Source organism: Natrix helvetica, assembly GCF_964273705.1.
Source record: "Natrix helvetica genome assembly, chromosome: 16".
Taxonomy (NCBI): Eukaryota; Metazoa; Chordata; class Lepidosauria; order Squamata; family Natricidae; genus Natrix; species Natrix helvetica.
The window spans coordinates 691,969-706,198 of record NC_138563.1 but is presented as its reverse complement, the minus strand read 5'-3'; the positions used below and the strand labels follow the sequence as shown (position 1 = coordinate 706,198).

At 53.8% G+C, this 14,230-nt stretch overlaps 3 protein-coding genes across 4 annotated transcripts in view; 1 reads left to right on the top strand and 2 right to left on the bottom strand.

Moving 5' to 3' along the window:
* The first annotated feature begins 94 nt into the window (after window positions 1–94).
* Window positions 95–5,311, top strand: GABPB2 (GA binding protein transcription factor subunit beta 2). Its single transcript, XM_081968650.1, is given in 10 exon segments — window positions 95–708; window positions 825–953; window positions 1,172–1,252; window positions 1,256–1,339; window positions 1,456–1,650; window positions 1,871–2,021; window positions 2,127–2,240; window positions 2,549–2,731; window positions 3,100–3,263; window positions 3,991–5,311. Coding segments are annotated over 10 exon segments (1,443 nt in total). The 5' UTR covers window positions 95–399; the 3' UTR covers window positions 4,024–5,311.
* LOC309400236 (cortexin-3-like) lies at window positions 5,308–5,916 on the bottom strand. The gene has a single exon (XM_081968651.1). The coding sequence runs from the start codon at window positions 5,891–5,893 to the stop codon at window positions 5,660–5,662; it is 234 nt and encodes a 77-aa protein (XP_081824777.1). The 5' UTR covers window positions 5,894–5,916; the 3' UTR covers window positions 5,308–5,659.
* A 4,869-nt stretch (window positions 5,917–10,785) lies between these two features.
* The window catches only part of SEMA6C (semaphorin 6C), a 35,197-nt gene continuing 31,752 nt past the window's right edge, over window positions 10,786–14,230 (bottom strand). For both annotated transcript variants that reach the window (XM_081967771.1, XM_081967770.1), the window contains one exon: window positions 10,786–13,554. In XM_081967771.1, the coding sequence (XP_081823897.1) occupies window positions 12,347–13,554 (1,208 nt within the window). In that variant the 3' untranslated portion in view covers window positions 10,786–12,346. The remainder of the gene's footprint in view (window positions 13,555–14,230) is intronic.

Sequence of the window (14,230 nt, the reverse complement as noted above, 5' to 3'; positions counted from 1 at the left end):
AGGGGGTGTTCCAAGCTTAGCCGCTTTAAGGCTTGTGGACTTCAACTCCCAGAATCCCCCACTTGGCCAAGCATGGCTGGCAGGGGAATTCTGGGAACTGAAGTCCACAAGTCTTAAAAGTGGTCAAGACTGGACACCCCTGCCCTGTGCCTTATTCCAGGGATGGCAAACCTTTTCAGCGCCGGATGCCGAAAAGGGATGGGGGGGGCATGCGCACGGCACAACGAGGGCCGAAAAGGGGGCACTTCGAGTGTGAGCTCATCTGGGCTGTACTCAGGAGGAGGAGCTGCCCAGGGGACATCTCTGCGCCCCAAAATGAACTCCTGGTTTGGGGTACATGCATGCGCACCAGCCAGCAAGTCTTCCGGTTACTGATGTGCATGTGCCAATCAGCTGGCCATGACGGAACACAGGAGGCCAGCTCTTCCGGTTTCTGGCACCTGCCACACGCACAAAGGCCAGCCGATCATCGCGGGAGAGGGACGAGTGATGCCGCAGGTGCCAGGCGATATGGCTCCATGTGGCATTTCGGGCACGCGTGCCATAGGTTTGCCATCACGGCCCTATCCCATTCCGGACAAATGGCTCCTATCAAAACCTCCAACAATAGAGGAGCACCCACAATGCCCAAAGATTAAAGCCAAACTTGTCTTTCTTGTTAAGATTTTGCAGAGAGAAGGATGCCGGCCCAGGCCCCTCTTCCCCCCTGTGAGTAGAGCCGGATCCTGAAAGGGAGGCAGGGGGGGGCACACAGACCCAACACTGACCTCCCCTGACCTCCCAGTCCAATCCAGTGAGATTTCTCTCCCCCCCCCCCCCCGAAGTTTGAAACCATCTGTATAAAGATGTCACTGATGGATCTGGGGAGGAAGCTCCTGGAAGCCGCCCGCCAAGGCCAGGATGATGAAGTCAGACTGCTGATGGCCAACGGAGCCCCCTTCACCACCGACTGGGTAAGTCCAGGGTGGAAAAGCCACCAAGGTGGGAAGGAAGGCAAGACAGGCACAGCAGGATTATGCATTCCAGGAGATAAGAGGGGGAAAAGTTCATCTCAAGCGGAGACCTCCCTCTACGGAAGAAGGAAGCAAAGACGAAGAAACTCCTCATGGCGCGTGAAGGAACTGGAGGGCAAAACCGAGGATAATAACCTTCCTGCTTAATCATTCAACAGCTGGGAACATCAGCCCTTCACCTCGCTGCTCAGCATGGGCATTATTCGACAGCTGAAGTTCTGCTTCGGGCCGGAGTCAGTTGAGACGCACGGACCAAGGTGGACCGGACACCCCTCCATATGGCGGCTGCAGACGGTCACCGCCACATTGTCGAGCTGCTGGTCAGGGTAAGCAGGCGCTTCTTACGGCCTTCCGCTTTTCCTGGTAGCTCGAGGCTTCCGCCTTTCTTTTCCCCGCCCTGCCCGAACGGTTCTGATCCTCTCCACGGTGTCTCCCTGCCCAGAACGGCGCCAACGTGAACGCCAAGGACATGTTGAAGATGAGCGCTCTGCACTGGGCCACCGAACACAACCATCGAGACGTCGTCGAGCTGCTCCTCAAATGCAGGGCGGACGTCCACGCCTTCAGCAAATTCGGCAAGTCGGCTTTCGACATCGCGTTGGACAACAAAAATCCCGACACTCTGTTGCTGCTGCAGGTCGGCTGAAATCCCGTCTTTGGGTCCTTTGAGTGTCCCTTCTGCCCGTTGTTTAGTTGTCCTTTGGGACTGAACCTTTGGGATTCTGGCTTTAATTTAATTAAGAGGACAATGGACTCTCTGGTACTTATTGGAGTCTCTGCTCAGATTTTGGCTTTGGGAGGAAAGAGCTGTTTTTGGCCTGGCTCCATGAGGCCTCAAAGGCTTTACTCTTGCCCAGGAAGCGATGCAGAATCCGGTCAGAGCCAACCCCAAGAGGGTGCATGCCATCCCAGGCTCCGTGACGGTGAGCCAGCCCTTCATATTGGCTTCCGGAGAATTGTTGAGCCTGGCCGGCATTGTTTCTTCAGTGGATACCAAAGCAACCTCAGGTTGGAGCATAATTCCTCCCTGCAGGGATAAGAGGGGTTGAGAGGACCATCTCCTTCTGGAGCATTCTAATGTTTTGACTCTCCCTCTCTCTCTTCCCTGCTTAGGAAATTCCATTGTTTCCATGGGGCAGTTTCTAGACTCTACCACCTCTGTTCTCGCTACCCTGGTGGCTGTTGAAGAGGCCTCTGGACCCATTTCCAGTGCCAACCAAATTCCCGGTGGGTTCAAAGGCCCCATCAGGCTGGCAGAGAGAGTGTTGGCGCGTGTGGGTCACAGTTAGACAAGGGCGACACTAATCATTAGCTGAGAAACAAGGTTCAGAATAACGCAGTTTCCATTCTTAATTGCGTGAAGACGCCAATCCTGAACTTTCCTGCAAATTGCTTGTGTTTTATTTCCACCAGGAGTTTAAGGTGTTTTTATTTTTAAAAAAGCAAAGTTTGCCATTTTCTAGAAAAGTCCAGCAGCGCCTTAAATTTCGGTGAGTCATTTGAATCTTGATTTTACCTTCCTCCCATCGTTGCAGCCATCTCAGAAGAAATAGTGGAAACTCTACCAGCCGATACTTCTCTCCGGCAGGCGGTCAGTAGCGGCCAGCATGTTCTCACACTCGTGACCAAGGGCGTCCCTCTGGGCCATCTCCCGGCGGCTCTGCCGGCCACTCACCTGGGACAGCAGTTCATTGCAGTGATGCAGGAGGAGCAGGAAGGTAAAGGGCCTCTGGGGAAGTCCTGCCCAAGAGGATTAAGGATACCCAGGTGTCTGGCCTGCCGTACCCTTAAGCCCAGGGCCAATGGGAACTGTTTGAGGCTGAATGCTGGGAAGATGGCCAGAAGACTGTTATTAAGCATTAATTTTAATGCTTAACAATTATTTTCATCAGTGGCTTTATTTTTTTATTTTGGTGCCAGCCTGTCTTCTGGTTCTGCCCTTTTCAAAGTCCTAGAGGAGGACTGGAATTTATCAAAACATTTCTCCCACCTATTTTATCTGCCTGCATTGTATTCAGTTTCTCCGCCGACCCTCCCTGTTTTAATGTCTTCCTTTTTTCTCCTCTGTCCCTGCCTCAATTTTCAGTTCTGATTGTGCCTGCTGGTCAGGAGGCCGAAGGACCCCTCTTCAAGACCTCAAGCGAGAAGAACCATGTGGCAGAAGTGGAGAATCCTCCCTCCAAAAAAGTCAAAATGAAACCAGCAGGGGATGGGAAGGAGGAGGAAGAAGAGGAGCAGGAAGAGAGAGAGGTAAGACCCCTTTGCACACCTATGCTCAAGCCACTTCCCTTCGTAAACCAGAAATGTAAAGGTTTGTGCAGCCCACTCCCTGCAGCACCTGTTCTGACCGAGGCTTCCCAAGAGCCTGAAGCAAACTCCTCGTCCCGACAAAAAACCCTTTTATTAATTGACTGTGAATTCTGCTCCTTCACATCCAGCAAAGTCTTTCCAGGGAGGATTTAAGGTCACAGACCTTCTCTGGCTTGGAGAGCTGCCAGGCTGATATCTGCAAAACGTAGCCAGGAGTCTCAGAGAGTCACGAACCCATTAAGCGAACTAATGGTCTCTTGCAAACTCCACTCCCCAGTTGCTCCTCTTTTATTCCCTCTGGGAGGGGCCATTCACCGTCCACCTGTGGCATTACTCCCAAGTTGACCCCTGTTCTTTAGCTGTTCCCTTCGTCTGGCAACTCTGCGCATGCGCACACTGGGAACAGGCTCCAACTGTTCTTCTGCCTCACTGATGTCTGACTCTGAAGGCAGCTGATAACTGTCAGATGGCCCTGGCCCCCTCTCTGCCTCTGACACAGAGCCCTCGTCCGAGCCTTCCCCAGACTCCAGGACTGGCCCAGGTTCCTCCCCAACCCTCCTCACTGTCTGAATCTGCTGCCAGCTCCGCTGACCTCTGGGACCCACCTCCTCTCTCTTTGCAGAATGTTTCTCTCCCTATACATACTAAAGCCCCAACTTTTCCCCAGGACAACCACTCCAAAGAAACTTTGCGAGAGTAGCTCCAGGCGGCCAGTTACCGAAGCCGGCTGCTGAAGGAGGCCGGCACGGGAGAAGGGGCTGCCCAGGAGGAGATCAGTGGAGCTGAAACCATCGAGGGTTCTTCGGAAGAAACGGGGGGCTCCCTGGGGCAGGGGCCGCTCCCGGCTGACACGGACACCGAGACGGACACTTCCTAACCCCCCCCCCCAACCAGGCCGTTGTTTTGCCGCAGTTGTTTTAAAAAAGGCAACCAAAGTTTTGACCCAGGAAAACTTGAGATGGGGGAATGTGGGGGCTGCCCCTCATCAACCCTCTAATGGGCTCATTCCTGGGGCTTCAAGCCCCCCCCCCTCCCCGTGGTCTCTGTTCTGTTCAACGGAGGCCTTTAAGGCAAGCCAATTAACTCAAAAGATCAGCTTGCAGGCACTGTCTTGGGAAAGGCAGTCCTGGGGTGGAGGAAGAGGGGGGAGGGCCCTCAATTGGCGGAGAGCAAAGAGCAGCCACAGGAATCTGGCCAGCTCAGACAGAGCCAGAAAAATGTTGTCCAGATGCCACATTCTGGCAGGAAAGGTTGCTTAGAGTGGGGGTCCACTAGCCCCCCCTCCCCCAAATGACACCTCTACCCAAAGTCCTGGGGAAAAAAAGCTTGCAAAGCTGCAGTGGGGGGGGGGCATCCAAAGTGAGGCAGTCTTGGGACGGTCCTGCTGCATGGAAGTGCCCCCCCACCCCCCCGCTCCAGCCGTCCTGCAGTTGTGTCAGCCTGAACTGCGTTAACCCAGATTGATGCCAAGCAGGCCCCTCGTTTCAACAAACCCTGTTTGCTGGCTATAGGAATGTGGGGTTTGTGGTTGAGAAGGGGCTGGGCGTGGAGGCGCAGACCCCAACCCCAGCTGTAGAGGGCCGCAGAAGGGAGGGCTCCCTGCCTCAGGGTGGGGCAACTCTTAAGGCTTGTGGGTTTAATCGTGGGGGATTCTGGGAGTTGAAGTCCAGACTGGGATCCCTGCCCAGTTAGGATTGTGGGTGAGCCAGCAGGGAGGGAGGGAGGGAGGGAGGGGAGGCTGAAGTCACAAGGCAACTGCTGTGGAAAGCCTGTTCCATTTGAAGCATGCAATACTCTCCACAGAGACCCCTGCCCACCTTTGCACGAGGGTCTCCAAATGAAAAGTTGTGCCTTATGGGTCCTTAACGAGGCAGGGTTCGCACAGGGTGCATTTCCCCACAATGCCCCTTCGTCTCTTGCCAGCCACGAGTGCCGCTCTCTCTTTCAGGGCACTCAAAAGATTCCACCATCCAATAAATTCTGCTTTTCAAATAGCTTTATGCACAGGCGGCTGTTTCTGTTTAGCAAATGCAAAGGTTCTTTCAGAGCTTAAAATATTCCTTTTCCGCAAAGGGGCCGCCTCCCTTTTAGCCCTCGCCCTGCTTTAGGCTGGGCATGTGCCTGGATAACCAGGTGCCAAGCTTTGCCCGCCTCTCCTTCCTTACGGAGCCAACGAACGAAGCCACAGAATCTTTGCCCCGAGCTCAAAACCAGGATGGGCAGAGCCTCCTGTCTCCGCCGGGCCCGAGCAGGTAGACTGCCCTTGTGCATGGAGGTTCCACTGAGGCAGCCGTACCCCGGCTTGGCCATCTCCGTCGCCCGTCTTTTCCACACGGTCAGGCCAGGCGGTAGTCCAGGGTGTCTTTTTCCACATAATCGGTCCAGGTGGAGGGGGGCATGCTGCGATAGGGGTCCAGGAGGATCCGGAAGCAACGGACGATCAGCACCGCCAGGAAGACAAAGAGGAAGAAGACGAAGAGGAAGGTCGCCTTCTGCTCCAGGGAGAGGGTGGGGTCGGGCCGGAGGGCGCTGGCCAGGGCAGGCAGGGAGCTGCCCAGGCTGGTGGCCATGAGGACTGGCACCTCCACTCTGGCGAGTGGCCGGCTGTGTCAGCAGCACTACCTGGAAGGGGGGACAAAGATCCCGTTAGCGGTGGGTGGTCTCCGCAGCAGCTGAAGAGCCCGGAAAATAGGGGAGCCCACGGCCAGACTGACAGGTGGCAAATAAATTTAAGAAATAAATTTAAGAAATCGATGCAGGGAGGGGGTTTCGCACAGGGCCTTTTTTTTAAAAAAAAAAACCTTTTCATTGCAACACTCTTGACGAATGACAGATGGGGGGCTATGCCCCTCTTTTGGGTATTTTGACCCCTCCTAGCTCAAGGAGAGGGTGAGAATTTGGGGAGGGGCCCTGGGTTGCTTTCTTGCCCTGCCCTCTCGCCAGGGGAAAACACTTTTCTTTATTTTAATGCTCGCTCAACGCCGCTCTAAAATTTAAAACGCTCCTTTTGCAGAAGGGCTGAAGCTATTACGAATGCAACACTGAACTGCAAGCAGAGGGCATTTTTAAGGCAGGGGGGGCATGGGGGGGGGGAACCCACAGCTGTCGCCGACATGGGACTCTTCCCATCAAACGCTCAAATCCAACCCTAGGACCTGTTGCCCTTCGAGTGCCAGCTACTCCGATTCAACACCCTGGAATGAAAAGGTGAGGTCTCACCTGGAGGAAAGTCGAGCCAATCTTTAGCAACGCATTGCTGCCAGACAGGTAGGCGGCCCGCTTCTTCGCCCAGCCGTTCCGGAGAATCAAGGCTGGGTGGGATTAGCACACGAGCCAGCTGTTGCCGGCGGAGGCCTTTTGCATCTTCCTCACTGATGGACAGCGGCATACGAAGGCAGGGAGCAGAAGAATTCGTCCCAGGTGGGGCTGGGACTGGGGAGGGAGTCCTGGGGAGGGCAGGGGTCCCCCTCTTTGCCAGGGGTGGAGGCAGCTTCCTCCGGTGCCCACGCGTCCCTGGCCAAAGCACCCAAGATGCTTCATAGCTGTTACCAGGGGCAACCAGTTGCTATGGAGATGACGAGCAAACTCTGGACCAGACAGGAGGGAGAATGCCGGAAACGTTGGATGCTCAGCTCCCCATCCCGGGCTAAACGTTTGGGGCGAGCAAAGAGCAGCTGCCGGCTGTGTTCTGAGCTGCCCCCGGGAAGCAGCCAATGATGGCCAAACTTAACTCTGGATTAACAAGACGCAATTGTGGCATTGGCATGAGACACCTCGCCCAACCCTACACACGGCACAATTTTCCAAACCTTGATGTGGCTGCCTTGGGCACAGGAGGGGGGTGAATTCAGAGCAGATCAAGAGAGATGGTTGGGAATCTGCCCCTCCTTTACTGCTCCCCCCCAAAGGATAAAGTTTGGTGGGATTTGGCCTCCAATCCAGCAGGGGTGGGTGGGACTTGACCGTGGGTCACCAAAACAACCAGAAGCCACCCAATGCCTCCCCTTTCCCTAATAATATTAATAACGGGGCTTCTAATAATAAAGACACAGAATAATAACCATAAAATTCATTAAAAAGCTTTTTTTTATTTTCTGCCTGCGATCCCGATATTGTCCACAGGAGGGCACACTTTTCTGTCCCTTAGCGTTAGCATTGAAGTCATCATAAGGCTTTCTAAACACAGAATAATAACCATAAAATTCATTTAAAAGGTTTATTTTATTTTCTGCCTGCAATCCCGATATTGTCCACAGGAGGGCACACTTTTCTGTCCCTTAGCGTTAGCATTGAAGTCATCATAAGGCTTTCTACACGGGTTACGGCTTTTGGATCAGGGACAGAAAAGTGCGCCATCTGGTGGACACTCAAATTTTCCCACGATACCGGCATTGTCCTCAAGAGGGCGCACTTTTCTGTCCCTTAGCGATAGCATTGAAGTCATCATAAGGCTTCCTAAACGGGTTACGGCTTTTGGATCAGGTTTCCCTCTTCTGTGCCTTTTCTGCAGCCCCTGGGCCTCCCCTTTCCCTAATAATATTAATAACGGGGCTTCTAATAATAAAGACACAGAATAATAACCATAAAATTCATTAAATTTTAAACTATAGATGGGCCTGGCCCATCTATAGTTCCACTCTTACCTCCTGGCGGATATTTTTATTTGGGATAGTTTTTTAAAATTTTAATCTAACTTAAACTAAATCTGTACAGTGAACTATTGCTACCTCCTCCAGTCCTATATTTATTTTATTTATCTTATATTTATACCATGTATATTTATTGTTCAATTGTTTTAATATGACTGTACACCGCCCCGAGTCTCTTCTGAGAGAGGGGCGGTCTAGAAATTGAATAAAGTTAAGTTAAGATTAAAAAGATTTATTTTATTTTCTGCCTGCGATCCCGATATTGTCCACAGGAGGGCACACTTTTCTGTCCCTTAGCGTTAGCATTGAAGTCATCCCAAAAGCTGGGGAAGGGGATTGGCGGGGCCATGGCAGCCAACCCACTGAACGACTCCCCCCCCCAATTTCCTCAGCTTTGGAAGAGGGGTAAACCGATTCCCCAACCCAGCTCTGGGTTGCTCTAAAACCGCAGCTTGGAAAATCCGAATTAGAAGGATGAGCTCATTTCTGGCACGGCTGGGGTGTTTCTTTTGGGGTGGGGGGGAGCTGTTTCCCCATTCCGGCCACCTGCCCAATTTGGGGAGGGGGTGTCTGCCGAGATGAAGCAAGGAGGAAGAGCAAGGGTGGGTGGGTGGGTGGGTAGGGGGGAAAGGGACTATCTGCGTTAGCAATCAAACCTTTTTATTCTCCGAGCGAGCCAAGAGTGATGGGGAGGGGGACAGAGACGCCAGATGTGCTGCAGAGGCAGGAAGGATGGAGAGCAGAGGCCCCGAAGGCTACAGGGATCTGCCAGATGTTCAGGGAAGCTGGAAGGGCAGTCTGGCCAAACAATGGACCCCTCCCTCCAAGGGAGCAACCTTTGCCTAGGGAGCGACCCCTACCCCTCTGGAGACCCTCCCCCCTTCCAGCTGCACCTCCTTCCTGGAGTTGTAACTCAACTTCTTAGTCCAATCTGTTCAGGATAAGCAGATCCACCTTCAGCCATTCTGGCACAATCGTGTGTGATGGGACTTGTAGTCCGGATAATTACCTTGCTTGGACTGGGCTGGCTTTCCTCCAGATTGTGGAAAGGAGCAAATTCGATCAGTAAACAAAAAGACCAACCAGAGTGTCACGGTTATACTTCCTTAGCAGGGAGTTAGAGTAGAGGACCTCCAAGGTCCCTTCCAGCTCTAGGATGTTATACTGGATGGGGGATAAGGGGCAAGGGGGCTCCGGGCCCAAGGTCCCACCTCTCTGTGGAGGAGGATGGAGGAAGAAAGGGAATCGGTTCTTGAAGGTAGGAAACTCAACCTGTGAAAAATATATTATTATTATTGCTTTTTAGGGAACACTCCTACGGTCATCTAGACGGACCGCTGCCCTGAAGAAGTCAGGAAGAGCCCCACGTGCAGGGGCACTCTACCTTAGAGGTCTGTCCTGAGTCACCGGATGCATTTGAAAAGAAAGCATTCGAATGTGCTGAAATGAACAGGATGGAGTTAAAAGAAAGAGAAGAGTTGGCCTATGATGAAATTTGGAGCAGGCTGGACAAGCGGCTAGAGAATAGAAGCCGAAACAAGAAAGAGAAGCTTTGAAAACCATCGCATACACGAGGAAGAAAAACGTATATATGTAAAATTGGGATTGAATGTCCTGTACTACTATATTATAACGTAATCACCACATTATCCTTAGAATGGTTAAAAATGAAGAGAAGACAGGAATTGCCCTGTAAACTGCAAAAGCAGAATATATACGGGAAGCTGTCAAAGGATATCACATTGTTATGTCGTTTGTGTTTTTATCTGTTTTGTATTTGCTTTTGCATTTGTTCTTGTTCTTTTTAAACTTGAAAATGTTTAATAAAAATTATCTTAAGAAAGAAAGAAAGAAAGAAAGAAGGAAGGAAGGAAGGAAGGAAGAAAGAAAGAAAGAAAGAAAGAAAGAAAGAAAGAAAGAAAGAAAGAAAGAAAGAAAAGAAAGCCTCCATACCAGAGGTGGATTGCTACTGGTTCGCATTGGTTCAGATGGACTGGTAGTGGACATGGTGACTGGGTCACTGAACCGGTAGGGACGGCAAGCTTGCCACGCCCCTGAACCAGTTCCCCGGTTCCGCCAGCATCTTTTGGGGGCATTTTTTAATCTTCTATTTACAGGCAACTGAGTGCCGAACTGGCACTAACGCTGCAAGCAGCCCACTCCTGCTCCGTATCCTTGTTGTCTAGAGGTCTCTTTTAGCGACCACAATTGGGACCAGCACTTTGGTCATTAAGCGAAGCGGCCGCTTACTTAAACTGCGACTGTGACCTCCAACTTTCCTTTGCTTGACCGAGTTGAGGAGATCGTCAGTGCGAAGATTTGGTAGCCAAGGCACTTTTCCATCATTGTCGTAATGGTTCCCGGTCGCTAAACGAGGCCAACGCCCATTGTGTAGACGTGACACGCTCATCTTCAAGCATATCCACACAAACACACACACACACACCAGCATTGTCCTGTGCAGGCGGCAGATTTCCCCTGCTGGGTCTCCCTTTTGAACGGGGCGAATTAAAACTCCGTTTAAATGATTAAACCTTTGTTGGGACCAAATCAGGTGCCGGTTTTCGTATTTTTACTTCTCTTATATGAAGTTAAAACAATGAAATATACACATATATTAATACTTTATGTACATTTGTTTTAGAAAATAAAAGTGCTGCAAAGAAGAATTTTCCACACACACGCTCCAACCCCCCCACCCGCCCTCCCACCCACTCCCAAATATTGTGATTTTTAAAAAAACAAACAAACCAGAGAACGAATTTGCAGCCCTCGGTGAGTTTCTCCGGATGGCACTTAGCAAAAAAAATGAATAAAAAAATGGGTCAGTTTACAGGTTCTCCCCTCCTCCTCTTGGGTCGCCCACCCCTCCCCATTTCGGAGAGGGAGAGATTTAGGGACTGTTGCAGGTACAACATCAAAAGAATCCCCCCCCCAACCCACCCTCTCTAATTTTCCTTTTGTTTTGCAAGCTGCAGTTGTGGAAGAGCTACTCTCCGATTCTGGAGCACGTGGGAAAACATCTGTACATTATTTCCACTGTTCATGGGGACACCCAGCTTGGAAACGCGTTTACAAACCTCTTTGTTGACTAGCTCCTTGCGCGGGCTGGGCTTGACAAGCTGGCGCTTCCGAGCTCAGCCGGCTAAGAATCGAGACGTAGGTTGAGCAGGAAGAACCAAGCTGGGCCATGCGAAAAATCCACCCGACGGGAGCTGGGGGGGGGCAGTGTAACTTGAGAAGAAAATTTGGGGACCCCCTCCCATAATTTGGCCTTCATTGGAGTCTCTCCACCCCCCAAACAGAAGGGGAGGATCTTCAGAAAAAGAGAGATGTCAAAACTGGGTCGGTGGAAGAATGCCAGCCACGAGGGGCTGATTGGGGGGGCCTAGCCAGGGCCCCGAAGTTCTTCCCTCGCTGGAGGGAACGGTTGTGAGTTCAAGTCCAGCCAAGGGTCATTTCTCACAAGGCCATCCAAGCAATGGGAGCCCCAGGAATCTGCCCTTTTGGGAGGAAAAACACACACACACAAATACCAAAAGTGCTACAAAGACGGGCTGGGGGCGAGGACCACCTTTGCCACCCCCTTCCCCACGGTTCTATCACCCCATAAAAGGGCCAGTGGTTGCAGCCTGACCCGAGTTCAGATCATTCCGAGTCCTCTTGAGCATCGCATTCTGGATATGGAGAGCCTGCTTGGTCTCCCGAAACGCCCGCTGCTCCCCAGCTGGCTGCACCCAGAGACCCCCACCCTGGTCCAAAAAGCCCACCCCAAAACTTGCCCTGGGATCCCTCCTCTCCCCTTTTGCTGCATGGCATGAAATCCACCTTTTGAACATTCAAAAGTCCTTCAGCCACGTGGCGGAATCGAAAGGGTGAACATTTGCAGGTTGGCCCTGGCGGAGAGGAGGGAGGGAGGGCCCCCCGGGGGCCACCTGTCCCCAGACGGTTGCTCGAATGGGTCTCTGCTCCCCCGGAGGATCTTTTGCCCAAGCATTTCACAGCCTTTGGAAGCAACATTCGGTGCCTGTTAGCAGAGCGTGGGCATCCTCGGTGGAGATTTCTTGCATAAGGAATGGGTGAGGGTGGGCTTTGCCGAGGCCTCACCCGTGAGGTAGGGAGGAAGAGCCAGCTTTGCTACTTTGGGGCCCCTCGGGAGGGGGGCGGAGGCCAAAGAAGCTTCTGGAAGCATCTGGCAGGGAGAGAGAAGGAAGCAGGTGTCCCTCCCGCCAAGCCCCACCTGTGCCACCTGCGCGGGACCTTCCCTTTCACAAGGCACTCGAATTTGAAATCCCTGGGGTGGACGTGGCCAAAGGGACCTTCGCAGAGGGGCCCGGCTCTGGGTTCAAGTCACGCTTCTCCTTCCGCAGGGACTCAATAGTTGAAGGGGCCAGAGGGCTGGGCGGGTGGAGAGGAAGGCTGGAAGAGGGACTGGGGGGCCATGCCTGGCTTGATCAGCGAGACCGACCGCCGGATGCCCCCCGCGTGGCTGGGCAGTGGCCCCTGGTCGCCGTAGCTGTGTTGCCTGGCCAGGAAGATGGCGTGGTGGCCCTCGTGGGGCACGGAGCTGCCCGTGGAGTGCATACGGGTCAGAAGGGCCGGGGGCAGCCTCCCCGCTTGGCCCAGGCTGTGCTGCCGCATCAGCAGCCCCCCACCGCCCCCACCCACGTTCACAAGCTTCGGGGCGCCGCAGAGGGAATGTCTGTGGGCGACAGAGCGGCCCCCTTTGTCCAGACCCAACGGCAAGGGAGCGTCCGGGGGAATGTCCAGCCGGCGAGGCAGCGTGGAGGTGTTGTAATATGGGCCGCCATCCAGATTGGGCATCTTCGGCTGCACCCGGTTGGCAAAAGCCACGGCCGAAGGCGGGAAGGCGGGGGGCACGAAGGCCCCAGCCCCATGGAGATGTTTGAGCAGCTCTTCCAAGGTGGTGACCTCCATGCCTTTGGGCAGCGGGGAGGGCCGCACCAGCACCCGCTCGGAGTTGGAGATCTTCTTCTCGTCCACGTAGCCCCCCAAGGGGGCCTCGTAGCCTTGCAGGTGCCCGGGGACCCTTCCCGGGCCAGGGAAGGAGAAGGTGTTGGGCACCGGGGCGTGGAAGGGCAGCGCCTTCCCCTGGGCGTCCTTAGCGTTGTTGAAGTTCTGGTTTTTCTCCCACTGGTTCCGAATGGCCTTCATGTTCTTGACGGGGAGCTCCGGCGTGGATTCTGGGGTGGGCAAGGCGGAGAGCTCGGGGTGCTCTCGGACGCCGGGCTTGGCCTGGGCGCTGGGCAGCTCCTTCTCGCTGGGCAGCAGGGTGGTGTAGAGCTGTGGGGCAGCCGTCTCCATCATCCCGTCCTTGGCCTGGCCGCCTTCCAGCAGGGTGTTCATCTTGGCCAGGCTGCGCAGGGAGAGCGGGCGCTGGATGCCGTTCTCGGGGTCCTTTCCTGGGTGCTTGGCGCGCTGCAGGCTGTGGCTACAATAGCAGGAGACCAGCAGGCCGGAGAGGAAGGCGCCCAGAAGGAAGGCCACGAAGACGCAGCCGATCAGGAAGGTGAAGTGGACAGACTTGGCACCGTCTTTCGCCTCTGACTCTTGCCTCACGCCTAAACCCACAGCCAGCGGGGAGAGAGGAAAAGATGGTCAGGAGGGACGCTAGCTCCCTACGAAGCCCAGACAGCCGAGTCCCCCCACCGGGTCTCTGCTCCGGCTGAGCCAAGATCCCCAGAACTTCCCAAATCATGCAGGGATGTCCCACCCACCCACCCACCGACATTCCTGGGGTGCAGCTGCTGTTTTTCAGTGCCCGCAGGGACCCCACGCAGATCGAATGGAGGACCCGGGATGGCAATGAGGTGGAGGTGTTAGTAGGAGCGAAGCAAGGCTGGGTGGAAAAACAACCGAGATCCGGCAAAAGAAACAGGGAACTGGGAAGGTGCAGGGCGGAGACCCACTAGCTTTCCCACCACCACCCAGGCCATTGCTGCGCCCCAAAACTTTCTCGAGGGGCCACGAGAGCAATTGGGCTTCAACCCCAAGAGAGCAAGCAAACTTTGCCTGCTTGCTATCGGCTGCCATAGTAACGGGGAGGGTGGGGGCTCATGGTATTTGGGAGGGGGATCAGGTGCTGGTGGAGATATCTCAAAGGGAGTTCTCTTCTCGCCATCTTCTGCGCGTGCTGATGTCTCGTGTTTGGGTTTGGTCAAGGTCAACTGTCTCTGCATACCAACTGAATGAGGCCACCTGTACCTGCGCCCCACATGACACCTTTGGGAGCTGGAG